The 18759-nt window shown below is 37.2% G+C and overlaps 2 protein-coding genes across 4 annotated transcripts in view; one reads left to right on the forward strand and one right to left on the reverse strand.

Moving 5' to 3' along the window:
* Positions 1-18759, forward strand: part of IPCEF1 (interaction protein for cytohesin exchange factors 1) — a 223400-nt gene that overhangs the window by 184061 nt on the left and 20580 nt on the right. For all 3 annotated transcript variants that reach the window (XM_069069630.1, XM_069069629.1, XM_069069631.1), the window contains one exon: positions 2446-2812. In XM_069069630.1, the coding sequence (XP_068925731.1) occupies positions 2446-2812 (367 nt within the window). The remainder of the gene's footprint in view (positions 1-2445; positions 2813-18759) is intronic.
* The window catches only part of OPRM1 (opioid receptor mu 1), a 149352-nt gene that overhangs the window by 12812 nt on the left and 117781 nt on the right, over positions 1-18759 (reverse strand). The gene's annotated exons all lie outside the window — the stretch shown is intronic.

Below are 18759 nucleotides of genomic sequence, written 5' to 3' on the forward strand. Positions count from 1 at the left end.
CCCAGACTAGCTGAGTGACCTCGGGCATGTTCCTCAACCTCTGTTTGCCTTAGTTTTCGTATTTGAAAAATGGAAATAATAATAGCACCTATCTCATGTTGTGAGGAATAAATAAAATAATATTTTGGAACTGCTTTAGCATAGTACCTGTACGAAGACTATGTAAATGCTAAATAAGATATTCTATAAGCTAATAGAATAAAAATTATTTTATATAATCATGACAATATGTCATATAATTATTGTTACTATTATTTGCAGTTACCAAATTAATATTATTATTTTGCTTTTTTTGGAGGGGGGAAGGCAGGACAATTGGGGGTAAATGACTTGTCCAAGGTCACATGGCTAGTTAAGTGTTAAGTGTCTGAGGCCGGATTTGAACTCAGGTCCTCTTGACTCTAGGGCTGGTGCTCTATTCACTGTGCCACCTAGCCACCCCTATCAAATTATTAAAAAAAAAGTTCATAGGTCCCAAGTTACAATACCTTTTAAATTTTTTGGCATAACTCCCTCATAGCTAGTATGTAGTCAGTTGGGAATATACTAAATTATCTGGTGTTTCTGGTCTTCACCCTTAGAGCCCAGAATTGTTTTGGAACCTGAGGGATCATAGATATAGCTAGAGCTGGAAGAGACCTCAGTGGGCAGCTAATCTACCTTCTTTCATTTTCTAGTGGAAGATGATATCAAGGACTGGGGAGGTTAATGGACTTGACCAAGGAAATGTCAGAAGTGAGATTTGAACCTGGGTCCTCTGACTTCAGAAGCACTTTTGTACCAAGCCCACTCTATTTTAGAGGGAAATCAGTCACATTTAGGATTGTATATTTAGGGTCCACTATCTCCCTTGAGAGGAACTGGGCAGATAATAATTTAGCCATGCCCAACTCTTTGTGACCCCATTTGTGGGTATACTTAGCAAATGTACTGGAGTGGTTTGCCATTTTCTTCTCCATTTTACAGATGAGAAATTGAGACAAATGGGCTTAAATGATTTGCCCAGAGTCATATGGCTAGTAAGTGTCTGTGATCAGATTTGAACTCGGGAAGATGAATCTCCCTGACTCCAGGCCTGTCATTCTATTCACTGTGCCAGCCACATGCCCTAGATAATAGTTCAGTCTGTGACTTAGTGACTTCTTCATTACTGTTAGATGATCTCAATGGGAACATTTTTTATGATGCAATATTGATTAATAGTCGAAAGCACTTTATAAACCGAAAAGAACTATATCAGTATTGTTGAAAGATATTCTATAAAGGTAGGGGGCTCATATTGGCCTGACCTATGTCACTGACCACTTCCTAGTTAGCTCCAGTTTTTGCTGTTTCCCTCCTTTTCATATTTCTCTGACGTTTCCTCCCAATATCTGTATATTAAGTGATGGAAACAAACTCATGTAGTTTGAGATATGATCCGAATGGTGAAAAAAGTTAAAGAAAAAACGTCTGTCAAAGGTGAGTGACATGAACAAGGGGTAGGAAAGATGATAGCGGTCTTTACATCTGAGAATAGTGAGTTGGAAGGTATCCAAAAATATTTGGAAAAAAGTAACATATAGACAAGATTAATGATGTTAATCAGACTAAAATCACAATTATCCTCTGTTGTTATTTTTATATTAGTAAGCAACTCACATTTATGTAGTGCTATAAGGTTTATGAAACACATTCCTTGACATAATTATGCAAAGTAGGAACTGTAAATTTTATTATTCTCATTTTACATAGGAGGGAAATGAAACTGTAAGAGGTTACATTAGTTACCTGAGGTCATCCAATTAGTAAATGTCAGAATAAAGATAAAAACCATGTCTCTTCTGGCTACTAAGTTAAATTTTTCTTTCTACTGTACAAATTAGCAGCAGCTAGTATTTTATATAGTGCTTTTAACATTGGCAAAGTGCTTTACAAATATCTCATTTAATCCTTATAGCAACCCTGGGAAGTTGGTGCTATTATTATCTGTTTCAGATTTAGATAAAGAACATTGGTATATACAGATATAGAAACTGAGTCAGACTAGAGATTAAGTGACTCATTAACAGTCCTATGACTTTTGGAATATGAGAGGAAATGCCTATTACAAGTATGTATGGGAAAGCAATCTAAACTGTGTGCTGTGAAATTTTAATTCCCACCCTCAGCTCCAAAGAAGAGATATTGGATACAACTCCCCCCACTTATTTGTAGAGATGGGGAACCATCAATGTGGAAAACTAAGGATATCATGAAACTTTTAAAATATGCTTATCAGTTTTACTATTTTTTTCTATTTTTCCCTTCATTATTTTAAGATGTGCACTCAGAGAGAATGGGATGAAGTTACTGTAGGAAATGTAGGTGACATAAAAAAGAGATAGCAATAAAATTTATTTTTAAAAGTATGTGTTGGATATTTTTTCTTTAACTGATGAGCTGATTTTTTCTTGTGAATAATAGGGTCCGCAGGAAGCATCTTCATCCTCACTTGTATTGAATGAACCATCCTGTTCTCTTTCCTCCCTGGAGAGTTCAGTCAAATCACCCAGCAGCTCATCTTCTTCCACATCTAAAGCGGCAGGCTACCCAGAAAGGCAATCTTGGCTCGACATTGTCAACAGTTCCTCTATCACTGAAGATGTGGGACAGTCCATAATGGTTCAGATCCATTCACCTGCTCTCCCAGAGGGCTCAGAAAATGGCCTTGTCAAATCTGAAAGTGGATTTCTGAACTCTTTATCGAGTGAGGAGACATCCTCATTGAACAGCAGTGTAGATCACCTCTCTGTTCCCGATGACACTATAGGACTCAAGACATCAGATAAAGGTAACTACATTGAAGACTTGTCTCATATGTATGCACATGGTACACATGCTACATGTGCACTCCCACATATTTTCCCAGCAAAAAAAATTCTTATTTCTTTGTAGAAGTATAGCCCAGGGCCAGGTGCATGTAAGTAAGTAAGCCAGATAAGTCTTTAATACATGTCTGTGGAACTGACTTTACTGTAGTCATATATAAAATGTGAATTAAGAACTTTCTAAACTATGGTTATTGTGACTGAATAACAAGAGTATTGAGTTGGTTCAACCCTATGTTATCTTTTTCAATTCAGTGTACAACTGATAAACTGAAGAGTTAGTTCATAACCTTAAAGTATTTTCATGATTCTAGATTAATAATGCATGGTGATGAATTATTTCAGTTATACAAGTGCTTTTTAAATATATGAGTTGTAATTCTAGAGAATGATTCTAATTTCTACAAGCCACGTGGGAAAGCAGATTTTACATATTATGTATATTCTGTTGTTTGTGACTGGGTAGTTCATCCTTCCTTCCTTCCTTCCTTCCTTCCTTCCTTCCTTCCTTCCTTCCATTAATAAGATCATAAGATTGATATATGTATACCTGGAAAGATATCATCTAGTCCAATGGCCTCATTTTATGGAGAAGGGAGCTGAACTCTAGAAAGAAGCAGCTAGTCCAAAATCATTTAAGTAAGTTGAGTCCTCCATAGGTCCTTTAATTCTACTGTGTTCTGAGGTCATCCATATACTCAATGTGTTAAAGGAAAATGACAATTGTTAACTCCCATCAATTCAATTAATCAATTAACAAACATTTATTAAGTATCTACTATATGGCAGGCCCTGTGCTGGGCATTGGGGATATGAAGACCAAATGAAACATTTCCTATTTTCCATGAGCTTAGATTCTACCAAATCCACTGACATTGTTGCATACCCAACTCAAGGTCTAGTCTAATGTAAATTAGTAGATGTATCTTTTATATGTGGAGGATAACGCATTTTTATTATTCTCTTTGCAAATGAATTTGTTTTCCACATATATCAGTTATGCTATTTACTTAGCTGGTTAAGTCTTCATTTTTGAAATAGGAATGACTTTTGTGTTAAAATTCACTAAATTCTTTGGTCCATCTGTCTTTCTGTGTTTTTCCATCTTCTTTGCTGACAACCAAATCTAGTTGACAAGATTCTGAATACATTGACTTTTGATTTCTATGGCATACCTTATATAGGGCTCCTGTGAACTAAGGGACACTGGGCAAATTAATGTAATGCCAAAGTGCTACAGAGTTCCCAAGTTCTGTTGATCCCTGCCTCCAAATTGGGGACATGGGGAAGCCCCAGAAAAAGTACCTGATTTTATCCTGGCCTAAAGGATGGTGTTCTCATACAGCAACTTGGAGGATCATCTCTAGAACTCAAAGGTACTTTAGAGGTCATCTAGTCTAACTATCTCATTTTACAGATATGAAAACTGAGGACAAGAGAGAAAAAGATGATAGCAATTTGTCACACAGGTATTAGGATTTGAACTAAATAGCTAATTGAATATTTGGTCTTAGGATCTTTTTCACAGTTGAATACTTTTTGAGTGATTACATGATGATAACTTGTTAGTTGGAACAAAGCATTTCATTTAGTCATTAAATGGTTATAAAATCATGGACTTAGAGTATGACAAATGAAACTTTTGAGTCTAGTTTTCACAGGAGGGCAGCCAGGTGGTGCAGTGTATAGAGTGCCAGGCCAGGAGAAGACTCATCTTTCTGAGATCAAATCTGGCCTCAGACACTTGCGAACTATGTGACCCTGAATAAGTTACTTAACCCTATTTGCCTCAGTTCCTTATTTATAAAATGAGCTGGAGAAGGAAATCGCAAACCCCTCCAGTATCTTTGCCAAGAAAACCCCAAATAGAGTCACAAAGTGTTGGACATGACTGAAACAATTGAACAACGGCAACACAATTTTCCCAATAAATACCTTACTTTCTGGAAAATAAAAATGGATTTAATCACTTACACACCCTTGGAGAAATAATGCTGGCTTTCAAAAGACCCAACCAATCTACAGGGTCATAGTCCTTTACTGGAAAGAAATGTGATAAAGGCTTAAAAGTCCTATCTTTGCATTGTTTTCTATGAGATAGTCTTGTAGCTTGAGGAAGAACTCTTGGGGATGCTGGTCTTAAGTCCAACTCAGCAGAAAGGTCATGGGAAGGCTTCTGTTGTTCTTATATCCAGGAGACCTCACAGGACAATGTTGGACCACGTATCAGTAGCCTTTTTCATCATGATATTTTACTGAAAGGAGGAAAAGGAAATCCTGGAATATTTTGACTTAGGGGACTTTGAAGAACAGTGTAGTTTGTAATCTCTGTGCACTTGTTTAAATTGCTTGCAGAAAAGACATTCCTATGAAGAAAAATAAGAGAGAAAACAAAACTGCTTCTTCCCTTGTGTCACTGACAGTTGCTATATGTTGTGGATCTTTCTTGCTTCCTTCCTTTCTTTTTCTTTGTTCCTTCCTTTTCTTCCCCCCCCCTTTCTTTTTTCTCTCTTCCTCTCCTCTCCTCTCCTCTCCTCTCCTCTCCTCTCCTTTCTTCTCCTCTCCTTTCCTCTCCTTTCCTCCTTCCTTCCTTTCTGTTTTCCTTACTGTCTTTGGGTTTTGGTTGAATTCCCAAAATAGCTAAGCCAAGTGAAGTAGTCACTATGGAAACTGTTACCCAATCATTTGGTCATGTGCACTTAGCACTTACTGTTGAGGAATCAAATTACATACTGTATGCCTCCCAGCCTTTATAGAATTGCATCTGCATTTTTTGGGGAAGAAGGGACAGGGTAGGTCAGGTCAGAGGGTACCGCATTTCATTTCTGTAATTTTTGGAAACTTTGCTACTATACTGCTATAAAGAAGAGACTTGAAATGTCTGTGATTGAGAAGTATCATCTTGTTCAGGTTTCAGGATAATAACTAAAGTACCAATGTGTTCCTGGTCAGGACTTTGTCCCAGATGAACCAGAAAACTGCTATCCCATCTCAATGCTGTTAGCCTTCACTTTCAAGTCTGCTTAGAGAAGGGCACATTTAGCCTAAGATAGACATTACAACAACAACAAAACTTTCCAAATCTCCTTTTTTTTTTTCTATCAGCACGGATAACTTTACAAAGTGTCAGCCAGCAGCTTTTCCTTTTTCCTTTTAAAGAAAAAAAGTTTAGATAACTTTCATTTTTATATCACCTTTATTTCCAAATATATCTCTCCCTTGTATCTAAAAATAAAAAAGAAAAAATGTTCAGCAAAATTAACCAACACATTAACTAATTCTGACAGCATATGGAATATGCCACAGACGTAGCTCTGCATGTATATATGTACATGGGTATGTGTGTCACACACATATGCTTCCCAACTAGACTGGACAGGCAGACAGGCAGACAGACAGACAGACACACATACACCCCAACTAGAGTGGACTTCTTGAGGGCAGGGACTGGCTTTTGTCTCTTTGTAGCACCAATGTTTAGCACAGAGCCTGGCACACGCTGAGTTGTTGTTTAGTCATTTTTCACTTGTGTTTTACTTTTTGTGAGCCCATGTAAGTTTTTTTTTTTGGCAAAGATACTGAAGTTGTTTGCCATTTCATTCTCCAGCTTATTTTACAGCTGAGGTAACGGAAGCAAACCAGGTTACAGTGAATTGCCCAGGGTCACATAATTAGCAAATGTCTGTGGTCAGATTTGAGGTCGGTCTTTCTGACTTTTAACAAATGTTTTTTGAATGAATGAATGAATGAAAGTGATCATCAAACCTCCTTTTGAGACAATTTTCTTTTGCATCAGCTACCACCCAAGGCATCCTATTCTAGTTTGAGATAATCCTGTTAACAAGATTTTTCCTTCTATTAAGTAGAAGTTGGGCTCTACTGTTCCATCACTGCTTAGAGTTTTTGTCTTAGGGACTAAGTGGCTCCAATCTAGTCTGTCTTTTATGTTACAGGCTTTCAAAGACTTCAGTAACCCTTGTCTCACCTGGGCTCTACATTTTCTCTTCCCTATAAGCGTACTCAGTTCCTGCAACTGATTCTCAGGATCTTTAAGTTTGGTGTTTATCCTGTTTGTTGTACATTCCAGCTGATCACGTCAGCTTTTTTTGAGACAGAGGGGCATATCAAACCATCAACTGTTAAAAATTTGCAGTCTACTAAATCCCCCAAACCAGAAGTTGGAAGTGAGAAAGAAGGACATCCTAGACATACGATTCAGAAATCTACCAATTCTTTAAGGGGCTCTGTGCTGTAAGTTAATTTGGCCTTGAACTTGAGCTTATCTCAGTTCTTATGATCTGCCTACTTATTTTTGTATCAACTTCTCATTAGGCATGAATGTTCTGTTCACTCCAGTCAAAAGGTCATTTTCCTCAGAAGAGAAACAGAAACAGAGCAACAATATCCTAGTTCTGTCTTCTCTCTATCATCTGTTCTCAACATTCTTTAACCTGTGAGTATTGGTTCTATCCTTTCTTTGATTCTCTTCTTTTCCCTGATATTTAAAAACAATAACAACAACAACAACACACACACAACAGTTGTTCTTTATATTCTCCATAAAGGATCTACCCAACATGACAAAAGTCTTTGGCTAGATCCCTTAATTTTTTTTCTTTTGGTACCAGTCCTAGGATCATCACTCATTATCCCTTATTGTCATTAGTCGGGATTATAGGATTTAGAACTAGTCATGGCTGCCTACTTCCTTTTAAGGACATAAATGTCCATGATGAAATATTTTGTACAGCTCTTCAAATGTACTTCACTTTTAATATCCTGCTCTAGTCTAGGGGTGTCAAATATGTTGCTGCTTGCTACACATAACAGCAAACACCCTAGCATATCCAGGGTGGCTGCTAGCACAGGTTCTTTGATCTGCTCTTCTAAAGGAAAGCAAATCCAAAAGGTTAACAACCTTACTTTAATCAAACATATAAATCATTTACTTGGTTTAGGGGGAAAAGTCAGAACCCTGAACTTCAGAGAATATACAAGTAGAAATTACAAGCAGACAAAAATATAGACAGAGAAAATAACACAATGCAAAAAACAGGGCTTCTGTCTGACCATACATATATAGTTAGTTACCAGAGAGAGAAACACCAGCATCTGGGTTTTCAAAGCAGAGGGGCTCGACAGGTATCCAGAGTTACATCTGGCCATATCACACAACTTTTCCCATAAGTGAACCCCAAAGCAAAAACTCACCTCAGGGTATGTGTGTGTGTGTGTGTGTGTGTATACACACACACAAACACAATACATATACGAATACATAGACACATATTCATTTCTTCAGGGTCAGAGGACATCACAACCTTAGTGATACACTGCCTAATTACAAAGTAACAAAAGGTGTAAACCTTCCTGAAAACCCACTCCCCCCCCCCCCCCCCCCCCCCCCCCCCCCCCCCCCCCCCCAGCAAGCTTCTCTTATTGGACTCCAGGTGAGGTTCATTAAGGCACAGGGAACTTCTTCAAATTCTCTTACCACCCTGAACCAGATTAGAATATAATTGGGAAATATTTAGCAAAATAAAGAAAAATACCTTAGAACATAGATAATGATAATATGTGGTTTTCTAAGTCAATATGCAGCCTACAGGGATCCTTATGTATAGTTTAGTACCGATTTCAATTTGAGTTTGACACTACATCTCTAGCCTACTTACACCTATCATCCTTCTTTTCATGACTTTTTAAATTATTTTTTATTCTGATTCTGTAGATTTGGCATAGTTAAATATCATATAAACATTATGATTCTGTTGATGACTTGGCTAAGTTGTCTCATATAAACCTCTCATTTTCTCCCCAATTGCTTTTTCACTCTTTGAGATTCACAACAATGTAGCATCTGTAGAACCTACGATGGACCAGCTCAATGAGTTGTTCATACCAACTGTCTGTTTGTATGTTGAACCGTATGTATTTTTCATCCATGCTGTTATTTTGCACATAAGTGGAAAAGCCAATCTTTTTTGAGTCATTGTGGATTTCATTAAAGTGTTTCTGTCATGTTCCTGTGTTCAAACAAATAAGATTGTTTCTGAATAAAGGACAGTTAGAGAAACCATCCATCAATAGAAATCCTTTTTCTACTTGGACTCTGCATGAAGCATCTTTCATTTCAATGCCGAACACCCTGGATGTGCACATCCCCCTCTGTTTTACACCTTGCTTCATTTTGCCACTAAGCAGATTGTTGGAAAATGTCAGTTTCATGATTATGTCTTAGAATATTCCATACTTTTTACCATATGTGTAGGAGATAGTGTGTTTTATGAGAACCTTTAATTTAACTTTTATATTTCAAATCAGTTGGGTCTTAACTCATTGCTACGATACTAGTGCTTTACTAACCAAATGTCATATAGTAGTCTGCTGTTGAGTGGGGAATCTTAGTTTGAAGGTAAATTTCTAAGATCACCACATTTAAAGGCCATGTGTAATGGGACAGGCACTGATTTTGGAATGGGCCAACCTTGGTTTTGTTCTGGCTCTTCTCCTTAAGTCTATGTGACCTTGACCAAACCATTGAACCTCTGCATATTCAGTTTATTTATCTGTAAAATGAAGTAGTTAGACTAGAAAATGTTTTCAGTGGTTACTAGTATTTATCTTCAGATAAAACGGGAAAGCATCTGCTGTCTCAAGTCTATTATTTTATTACAGTTTGGTCTATAGTTACATAAATCATTCTGTTTTGCCTAACAGGAAACATTTAGATTCAGCAACATGTATTTTTGAATGATTGATAGAATAGAATTATTGACAAAGTGAAAATTTTCTGGTATTTTTTGGGGTTGGTTGTGCTGTTTTTTTGTTATGCATTTTTTGGCTCTGGAGTAAAAAGGAGGATGCTAGATTTTGAATTTGTTTCTTTTGAACAAAGGTTGTTAAATTCCTGTTAACAAAGACTAGCAACAATGTGCTTTCCTAGAAACTATTACTCTTGCTAGAGAATTGAAGTTATTTTAGTGATTTAGAACATTGTTGATGGAGGAAGGCATTTTTTCCACAAATCAATATTTCCTTTAAAAATTTAAAATATCTGTCTTTCCCTTACTTCCCTTCTAACCATCTATCCCTATTACTTTACATAGTATGAGTACCTATTATGAGATAGACATTGTTTTAATAATTAGGGGTGGGGGGAAGGAATTAGGGAATGGAGACAATTTTTTTTAGAAAGGTAGTGAAGACTAATAAAAATTATACAAATCAGAATTCTCAAGTGAAGGTCTAAAATATCAAAGGTCTTTATTTTGGATTTATTTTTTATAGATATAAACAAAGTGCTAGGAAAATTCATCCCTTCATCTATTCATTAAGATAGGGTGTGAAATGTACCATTTTGGCTATCTGTGAAACCTATGGATTTCTTCTCAGAATAAAATTTTAAGATGCACCAAATACGGTGTATAGCATTACAAAGAAAACCAATTATCTTGAAATACACCTATCAAAATATCTTTTTAAAAAGGACAAGTTCATTTTTGCTATCATTCAGTCTTTCAGTTGTGTCTGATTCTCTTTCATTCTCCTGCTCATTTTATAGATGAGGAAACTGAGGCAAGCAGGGTTAGGTGACTTACTGAGGGTCACATAGCTAGTAAGGCTGGGTTTGAAATCACGTCTTTCTGACTCTATGCCTAGTGCTCTGTCCACTGCCCCATTTAGCTGCCCCCAAGTTAAGGAGAGGGTGGATAAAAAGTTGAAACAGTAATGTTGGTCATAGTAACAACATTGCAAAAGCTTTATCCTGAAGATATTTATTTTTACTGAGTCTGATTGCAATGACAGAAAAGAAAAAGCAAATCTTTTGAATCTGTGATATTAGACTAAGATGTTTGTTTCAGTTTTTAGTAGCCCAGTGTTTACTCTGTATCTTTGAAGCAGATGGGATTTTATTGACTTTGAGATTTGAATAGTTTTAAAAGTACAAGTAGAGAAGAGGGGAAAATATAATAATCATTCAATCAATAAGCAAGCATTCATTAAATGCTTATTATGTGTCAGGGCAGCTAGGTGGCACAGTGGTAGAGAGCCAGGCCTGGAATAAGGAAGACTTATCCTCATGAGTTCAAATCTGTCCTTAGACACTTGCTAGTTCTGTGACCCTGGACAAGTCGATAATCCCATTGGCCTCAGTTTCCTTATCTGTAAAATGAGCTAGAGAAAGAAATGGAAAACCATTCTGGTATCTTTGCCAAGAAAACCCCAAATGGGTTCATAGATTCAGATATGACTGAAACATGACTACCATGTACAAGCTAAGACCTGGGATAAAATAAAAGAAAAAAATAGTTCTTTCCCTTAAGGAGCTCACATTCTAATGGGGGAGATGAGGTACAAACCAATATGTATGTAGAATATATGTACAGCTGTAATGGTAATGGTAATTTGAAGATCTTCCCTGCTTTGAAAATCCCTGTCTCCTAATAGACTGAATGTAATCACATGGAGTCTGTGGTAGGAGGAATTTGCTGAAGGGTGGAAGCAGAGCCCACTGGAAGCTGGGAGTCAGTATAGCTAGATGGTGGGAGAGAGAGGATGCACCTAGGGAAATAGCTAGGCTTGTGAGTGTTGGTTTGTGGGAAGGTTAATGAATGTTGTGACATTCTACTGCATTGTGGTGTATTAACTTCTATGTCGCTATGATGGATTAAGTTTCCTGTGTTGGGATTTAGTTTTCTGGTGTCTGAATACATGTTTTGCTTCTGTCTTCTATATGGAGAGTCTGTTATATTTTGCAATTGAGAGCTATGCCAGAATATTTACAGTTTCTGTCAGTGCTATGAATATTGTGTTGGCACTATAACAGTGTAAGAGGAAGATAATCACAGAAGAAAGGAACTAGGAGGGGGGCCTAGAAAATTTTGAAAGGTAGGATTTGACCTGAGTCTTGGAGGAGAACAAGGAAGCTAGAAGTTGGAAATGAGAAGGGAAGACATTCCAGATGTGGGGAAAGCCATTGAAAGAAATATGGCAACAGGAGATGGAGTGGTGTTTAGTGGAACTGGATCATATAGTACACGGAGAGGTGGTTAAAGTTTGAGAAGACTGGAAAAAGGCCAGACTTGGTTGTTAAAAGTCAAATAGAGAATTCTACATTTCATCTTGGAGGTAACAGTAGGCCACTGGAATTTATTCAATAGAGGAGTAGATCAATGGGTTAGGAATATCACTGATAGCTGAGGATTAGAATGGAGAGAAGGACAGGAGCAGTGAATAGGAACAATAACTATGTGGTTGGCTGAGAGTTGGCTTCTTATTTCAAATAGTTCCATTAACATTTTAAAGTAGGAATTGAAATTTTTCCTTACAAGGTTAGATTCAAATACTTAATAGCTTTTGGCAATATCAGCACTCTTAATGATGTCAACAGTACCAGCACCTTCCATAAATGCCTTCCTCCAAGCCCTTATCATTATGTTCAGATAACCCTGGATAGATAGTGATACCAACAGAGCACAAACTCCAGAGGTTCCTGCCTCACAAGAAAGGCCCAGGGTGCAGGTCTGACAATAAATAAATGACTAGATGAATGGATGGATGGATGGATGGATGAACAAGAACAGTTGTTACAGTCCTATGATTTTATATGGGTAATGAGAGGAAGTGTTGCACAATAGATAGAGCTAGTCTTAGGGTAAGAAGGACCTGGATTTAAGTCCTACTTTTGGCACATACTGGTGATGTTTATGACCATGGTAACCTCCCAAAGATTTTAAATTGCAAAGAAGGTAAGAAAGAAGGTCAGCATTGGTAGAGGAAGCTAATCACCATATTGATGAAAATACCGGCATGAATTAAAAAAAAAACAACCCAACAACTTTCAATAATATCAACATATGCAAACAAAGCATTTTCCTTACAACAACCCTATGAAGTAGAGACTGCAAAGTTTTAAAGTCCCATTTTCTTCATTAGGAAGCTGAGGCAGAGAGAAGTTAAGTGACTTGCCTAATATCACACAAATATTATCAAGTGGTGGAACCAAGATACACACTTTACCAACTCCATCTCTAGCATTCTTTTCATGACCCCATTCTGCCTCTCTTCATCCTAGCCGCTTCTATCCAGAAGTTCCAAAAGGTGTAATTGGAGAAGGTGTCTAAAGTGATTTCTGTCCATAAAGTCCATTTGCATGACCATTTATTTAAAAATTTTTATAGATACATTTGACCAGAGGCTCAGTACCTTTTCATAGTGATGCTTGCCTTCCTCTTCTCTCATTTCCTTCCCCTCCTATGGTTGCAGCTTTGCATAATGTGCAGTAAATCTGATTTTCTCTTTCTCGCCAACTCTTTCCAAGTTTCTTTTGTTCTTTGGGGGCTATAATTATCTTCCACGGGACATCATTAAACTTCTACAATCTCAAAAGGGCTTCCTTTGAATTGTGAAGTGAAAAATGGCAGATGAATTCCCTTCCTGTCTCCCAAAGGCAACATTTATATTCGAAGGGGAAAACAAACAACCCGGTTCCAGTGAGCACAAGGGAAAACTTAGCCAAAAATAAGATAGTGGGGGAGGCAAAGTGAGAGATCATCTCTCCATGGTGTTTACGACAGCCAAATGCAGGGTCTATTAGTGTTTCGTTGCCTTGTCAGAGGAAGACAATGGCTTTGGAGCACGTAGGAGGAAGAGGAAGGAGCAGCACCTTCACACGGGTTGATAAGCTAACATGAACTTGGCAATGGGTGACTGCCAGCCATATGCCAGAATTGTTATTTTGTCATCGTTGCTGATGACATTCAAGAAAAATAAAAATCAGTATATTTTAGCCTTCAACCCTTGACATTTCCCATTATTATTATCATTACAAGAGAACATTGACATTTATATGGCTCTTTAGGGTTAGTATTTTGCATACATTATCTTATTTGTTCCTTAAAACAATCCCCATGAAGTTGGCAGCGCAAATATTATGAATACCATTTTACAAAATAGAAAATTAAGTCTCAGAGAGATTTTTTTTTTAGCATTTTCCTGCCTGTGGGCCTATAGCATAAGATCCTGGTACCACTCAAGATTAGAGGAGTGGTCAAGTATCAGATTTTAATGTCCCTTCCAGCCCACTGAATCTGAGATGTCCCCAAAAGACAGTTTCAGTTTCTCCTACTACCCTTAGGCACACAAGTTGGACATTACTTCAATATGTAGAGAAGTGATCAGAATTCTTTATAGCTCTGAGATAAATAGGGCCAAGCAAGATCTGAGAGAGTCACTAAGACTTTAATTGTACCATAGGAAGAAGGGAGAAAATATTCAAGTAAAAAGATAAGTAGAACCAAGAAAAGGAGTAAGAGAAAGGAGAAAGGAGAAGGCATGTAGAAGAGAATAGAACTGGGTAAAAGAGGAAAGAGAGAGCTCTATGTTGGACCCTATTCTCTGTTCTCCTTGCACTCTTCTTTGGTGATCTTATCACCTCCCTTGAGTTCCATGATCATCTCTATGCTCAATGATTCCTAGATCTATATATCCAGCCCTAGTTTTTTTCTTGTACTCCAGTGTTAGCTACATCACCAGCTACTTTACTTATCAGACATCTCAAACTGTACATCCTCTAGCCATCTGAAACTCACTGTATCTAAAACAGAACTATTTTCTCCCCACTCCACCCCCAAATCACCTATCTTTCAAAATTCCCTATTATCATCAATGGCACCACCATTCTTCCAGGTTCCAGGTTTGAAATTTTTGTGTCTTCCTCAACTCCTCGATCTTATTCATCTAATATGTCCAGTCAGTTACCAAATCTTATCATTCCTACTCTCTGAATATCTGAAGCATATTTATTATGCAGTGGATAGAGTGCCTGCCATGGAGTCAGCAAGATGTACTCCATTTATATTTTTATATTGTGGAAAACTCTCAGCGTTTTGTGGGTACTGTCCATGGTGGTTTTATGGGAGGATATGGACTAAAGCCTGGGTCTCAGTTTCCTCAATGATAAAAGACAGGGTTGGGATTCTAAGATCCCTTTAACTCTAAAGCTATGATCCTGTGAATTACTTGGGATAGGAAAGCATCACTAAAGAAAGTATCCCCATTGGTGAGATCTGGGAAAAAGTGTGAATGTATAAATGTTCTAAATTGAAAGCAGAAATTCATTTCTAATGTGAAATCCCTGATCTATCTCACTAGACTTCTGAGGAGAGTGATTGAGATTTTCTGCTCTCCACTGCTCATTTTCTATCATAGGAAAATAATTGCCCATACTTTCATTTCTCCATTTAGAAAATGTGCGTCCTTTAACCTGCTTCACAAAGTTCCTTATGAGGATAAATGAGATTTTGACTATAAAGTGTCTTCTACGTCCATGGAAATCAACACTGTATTATCATCATGTTCGAATATGGGTTTGATGAGGAAGGGTAGCAATTGCAATTGAAACACTTGGATTTCAGACAAGATCCATTTATCTGGTTTCAGAAAGCAAAGAGAGGTGGAAATAATTAACATGGCTTCTATTTCAAATGGGAGAGAGAGGAACTGCCAGTTTTATTGTCTTGGTCATTTTAAGATGATGGGATATGATGATGCATTTATTCCTAATTCAGTAAAATAAAAAAAAACACACTTCAAAATAAAGTGAAAACTTCGAGATGATTGAGGAAAAAAAAAGGTGGGAGCATGGTGCAGAAGTGGAGAGAACACTGTTTAGAGTCAGGGACCTAGGTGTGAATCTGTAGCTCTTACCAACTATCTGTATAACCTTGGATAAGTCATTGATTTTTTTTCTGGGCCTCAGTTTCTCCATCTAAAAATTAGGGTTTTAGACTAGATGGTCTCTTTTCATATTTAAGTTTATGATCTTATGATTTAAGGGAGAAATCTAGAAGGAATACATTAAAGGCATGACTACTACTTCTTAAGAGTAATAATCCTATGAGAATCTAGATTTCTTTACCTGTAGCTATATACCCCCTTTATCTCCTCTGACACTGTCACCAATCTGAGACAGGTCCATTCTCATCATCTCATGGTCTATTTCAATAGTCCTGCTGGTTGATCTTCCTGTATCAGGTCTCTCCCTACTCCACTCCATCTTCCACTCAGCTGCCATTACTGATTTTCTTAAAGTCTAGTTCTGACCGTGTCTACCCCTACCCTGCCCCCATTCTACATTCCATCAACTTTAGCGGCTCCCAAATATAAAATCTACATTTTGCCTTTTAAAGTCCCTCATAGACCTGTCCCCCTTCTACCTTTCCAGTCTTACACATTGCTTCCTTCCATCTCCCTGCCACCCCTCCACATGCTCCACATTCTTGTGACACTGGTCTTCTAATGTATGAGATTCCATCCCCTGACTTTGGGAATTTTCACTTGTCATCTCCCAGGCCTGGAGCTCTCTTCCTCTTCATTTCTACTTCCTGGCTTTTCTGGATTCTTTTAAGTCTCAGTAAATTCTCACCTTATGCTAGAAACCTTTCCTGGTCTTCTTTAATATCAGTGCTTTCCCTCTGATATTGTCTTCAATCTATACTTCTTGTATTGTATTGTAGCATCACTTGCACGGTGTCTTTCCCACTGAGAACAAGTATTTTTTTTTTAAACTTTCTATGTATCCTCAGTACTCAGTTCAGTGGCTGGAACATAGTAGTTACTTAACAAATGCTTCTTAACTTGACTAGTGGGAAGGCTCTTTGGTGTAGTATGTATCTGCTTTTATATTTGTTCTGTGTACTTTTAGGTCTCACGATCTAGTATGTTACTAGCTTTCATTATTATTATACTCTTAATTATCTGGCCTGTGGAGACCTAAATATCTACCACTGGAAATATTCTAAATATAAAATTCGAAATACTAAGTGTCGTGTTAGACCACAATGTCTGGTACATAGTAAAGCACTTAAAATAATGGTTACAGACTGGTTGGCTGATTGCCTTTGCCTTTGGTTATAACAGTGGTATTTCCCCTGTGTTTGTAATACATTTAGACAAAATGATATGAAAAGCCAATAATTGCTTTAAAAATTTTTAGACATCTAAAGTTTACAAACATTTAGTTACCTTTACTTATTTTATTCTTAGAGAAATGTATGACTGAGAAAGAAGGTGATCTGGTCATGTAGCTAAAGAGAGAGGTAACTTAGAGTCTGAGGAGCTCCACTGGTATCCACTCACTGTCAAGCGAAATAAAAGAATGCTCTCTGGATGTTGGGTGAGAAGCAGCCTGGGATGGAGACTAGAGCTCTGGCTGCAGGATTGACATGAGTTTGAGTCTTGCCTCTGATTCATCCTGCCTGTGTGGCCCTACTTAAGTCATTTATCCTCTGAGTGTACCCAGGTATTCCAATTTGCAAATCTGTATTGATGGAGGGAATTTTCTTTCTAGAATTCCCTATAACAGTGAAATCACAAAAGTGAACTCTTCCTCCCAATTCTCACATTAACTCTGTGTGGTAAACAGTGTCACTAATAACACCCTCATTCATAAGATGAGAAAACAGACCTCAAATGACTTGACCAAGGTCCCATGGCTAACAAGTGACTAGGAGAGAATATGAACCCATTTCATCTTGGCTCCAAGTTCGATGTTCTGTTCCATGTGGGGTTTTGTCTTTATGTTCCAATACCAGCATTATGAGAGGGTCATATTGTCCTCATGGTTTTTGACTGCCACTAGTTTCAGGTTACTGGAAGACAGCCCCATGATGTTCTTTTTAGTTTTAAGTTTTCTTTGATGAAGTCCAAGTTGGGAGTTACCAGTTATCACAATAATAAGTGATTATTGTGCCCTTGTTTCATTAGTTGCTTCTCTGCTCCCTGATATACATTGTTAATTGAATTATGTACCTCTTGATAGAAAAGTCTTAGACTCAGGGAACAGATTGAGATATATTTTTTGAACATGGCTCATGTGGGTATGTTTTACTTGACAATGAATATTTATTACAAGGGCTTTTCTTTTCTTTTTTGCTTTTCAAGTGGGATGATGAATGAGAGAGAAAAATAGATTCATTTGTTAATTAAAAACTTTAATATTTAATGTTAGCAAAATTTACCTCTTAAAGGTTATATTTAATCAGTTTTCACTTTATTTGAGTAAGTCTTAATCTGTCTTAACATTTTAGACAATTCCAAATCATGAATGCTAACTTCTTTGAAACTACTAGATAAAGTCACTTGGACTCTACACAACCTTTCTATAACTCTAACAGTTTCACATTTCCATATGGCCTCTGCCTATTTCTGGGAGCATTCAATAGAACAGATATGCTCTATTGATGTAGAGCATATCTTCCAATTCTTGGAAGCACTGATTTCTCAAAACTGGGTTGGGAGATCCTCTGAATGTTGAACAAAATAAAACTCAATTACCAGTGCCCTTGATTTCAGAATGGAGGTGGGGGAGAGTGATAAATTAAGACAATAGATTTTATTCATATAAATTCTTTAGTTTGAGAAATGGAAGGCAGGAGATTCACAGATAGTTATTTTTACTACTTTGGACCAACTCTAAGAACCCTTGTCCAATAGTCTTCTGTGGAATGCAACATGGAATTTTTGCCTGGATCAATTTGTTCCATGATATCAAAAGTTAATTTTGTCTTATAATAATTTATGATTTCCCCAAACTTGTTATGATATATACATCTTTAATCCTGACATAAGCCAAGAACAAGTTCCTTTTCTGCTATGGTCAATACTAGTGATTTACTGGATGATAGGGTTTCTAATAGATTAGAACCCTAATAGAATATATAGAAATAGAGCACAGTGAGTTTAGCAAAACATTTGACTAAATTGATTAGGGTATACTTGTGAACCAAATGGAAAGATGTAAACTGGATAATACAGTTCATCAAATACAGAAGTTTTTTTCCCAATAGAAACCAAAAAGTATTAATTAATGAATCAGCATCAATCAAGAGGGCGGTCAGAAGTAGAG

The sequence above is a fragment of the Petaurus breviceps genome, unplaced genomic scaffold, assembly GCF_028583685.1.
Source record: "Petaurus breviceps papuanus isolate PSGF00001 unplaced genomic scaffold, PetGlider_PUasm1.0 90784, whole genome shotgun sequence".
NCBI lineage: Eukaryota > Metazoa > Chordata > Mammalia > Diprotodontia > Petauridae > Petaurus > Petaurus breviceps.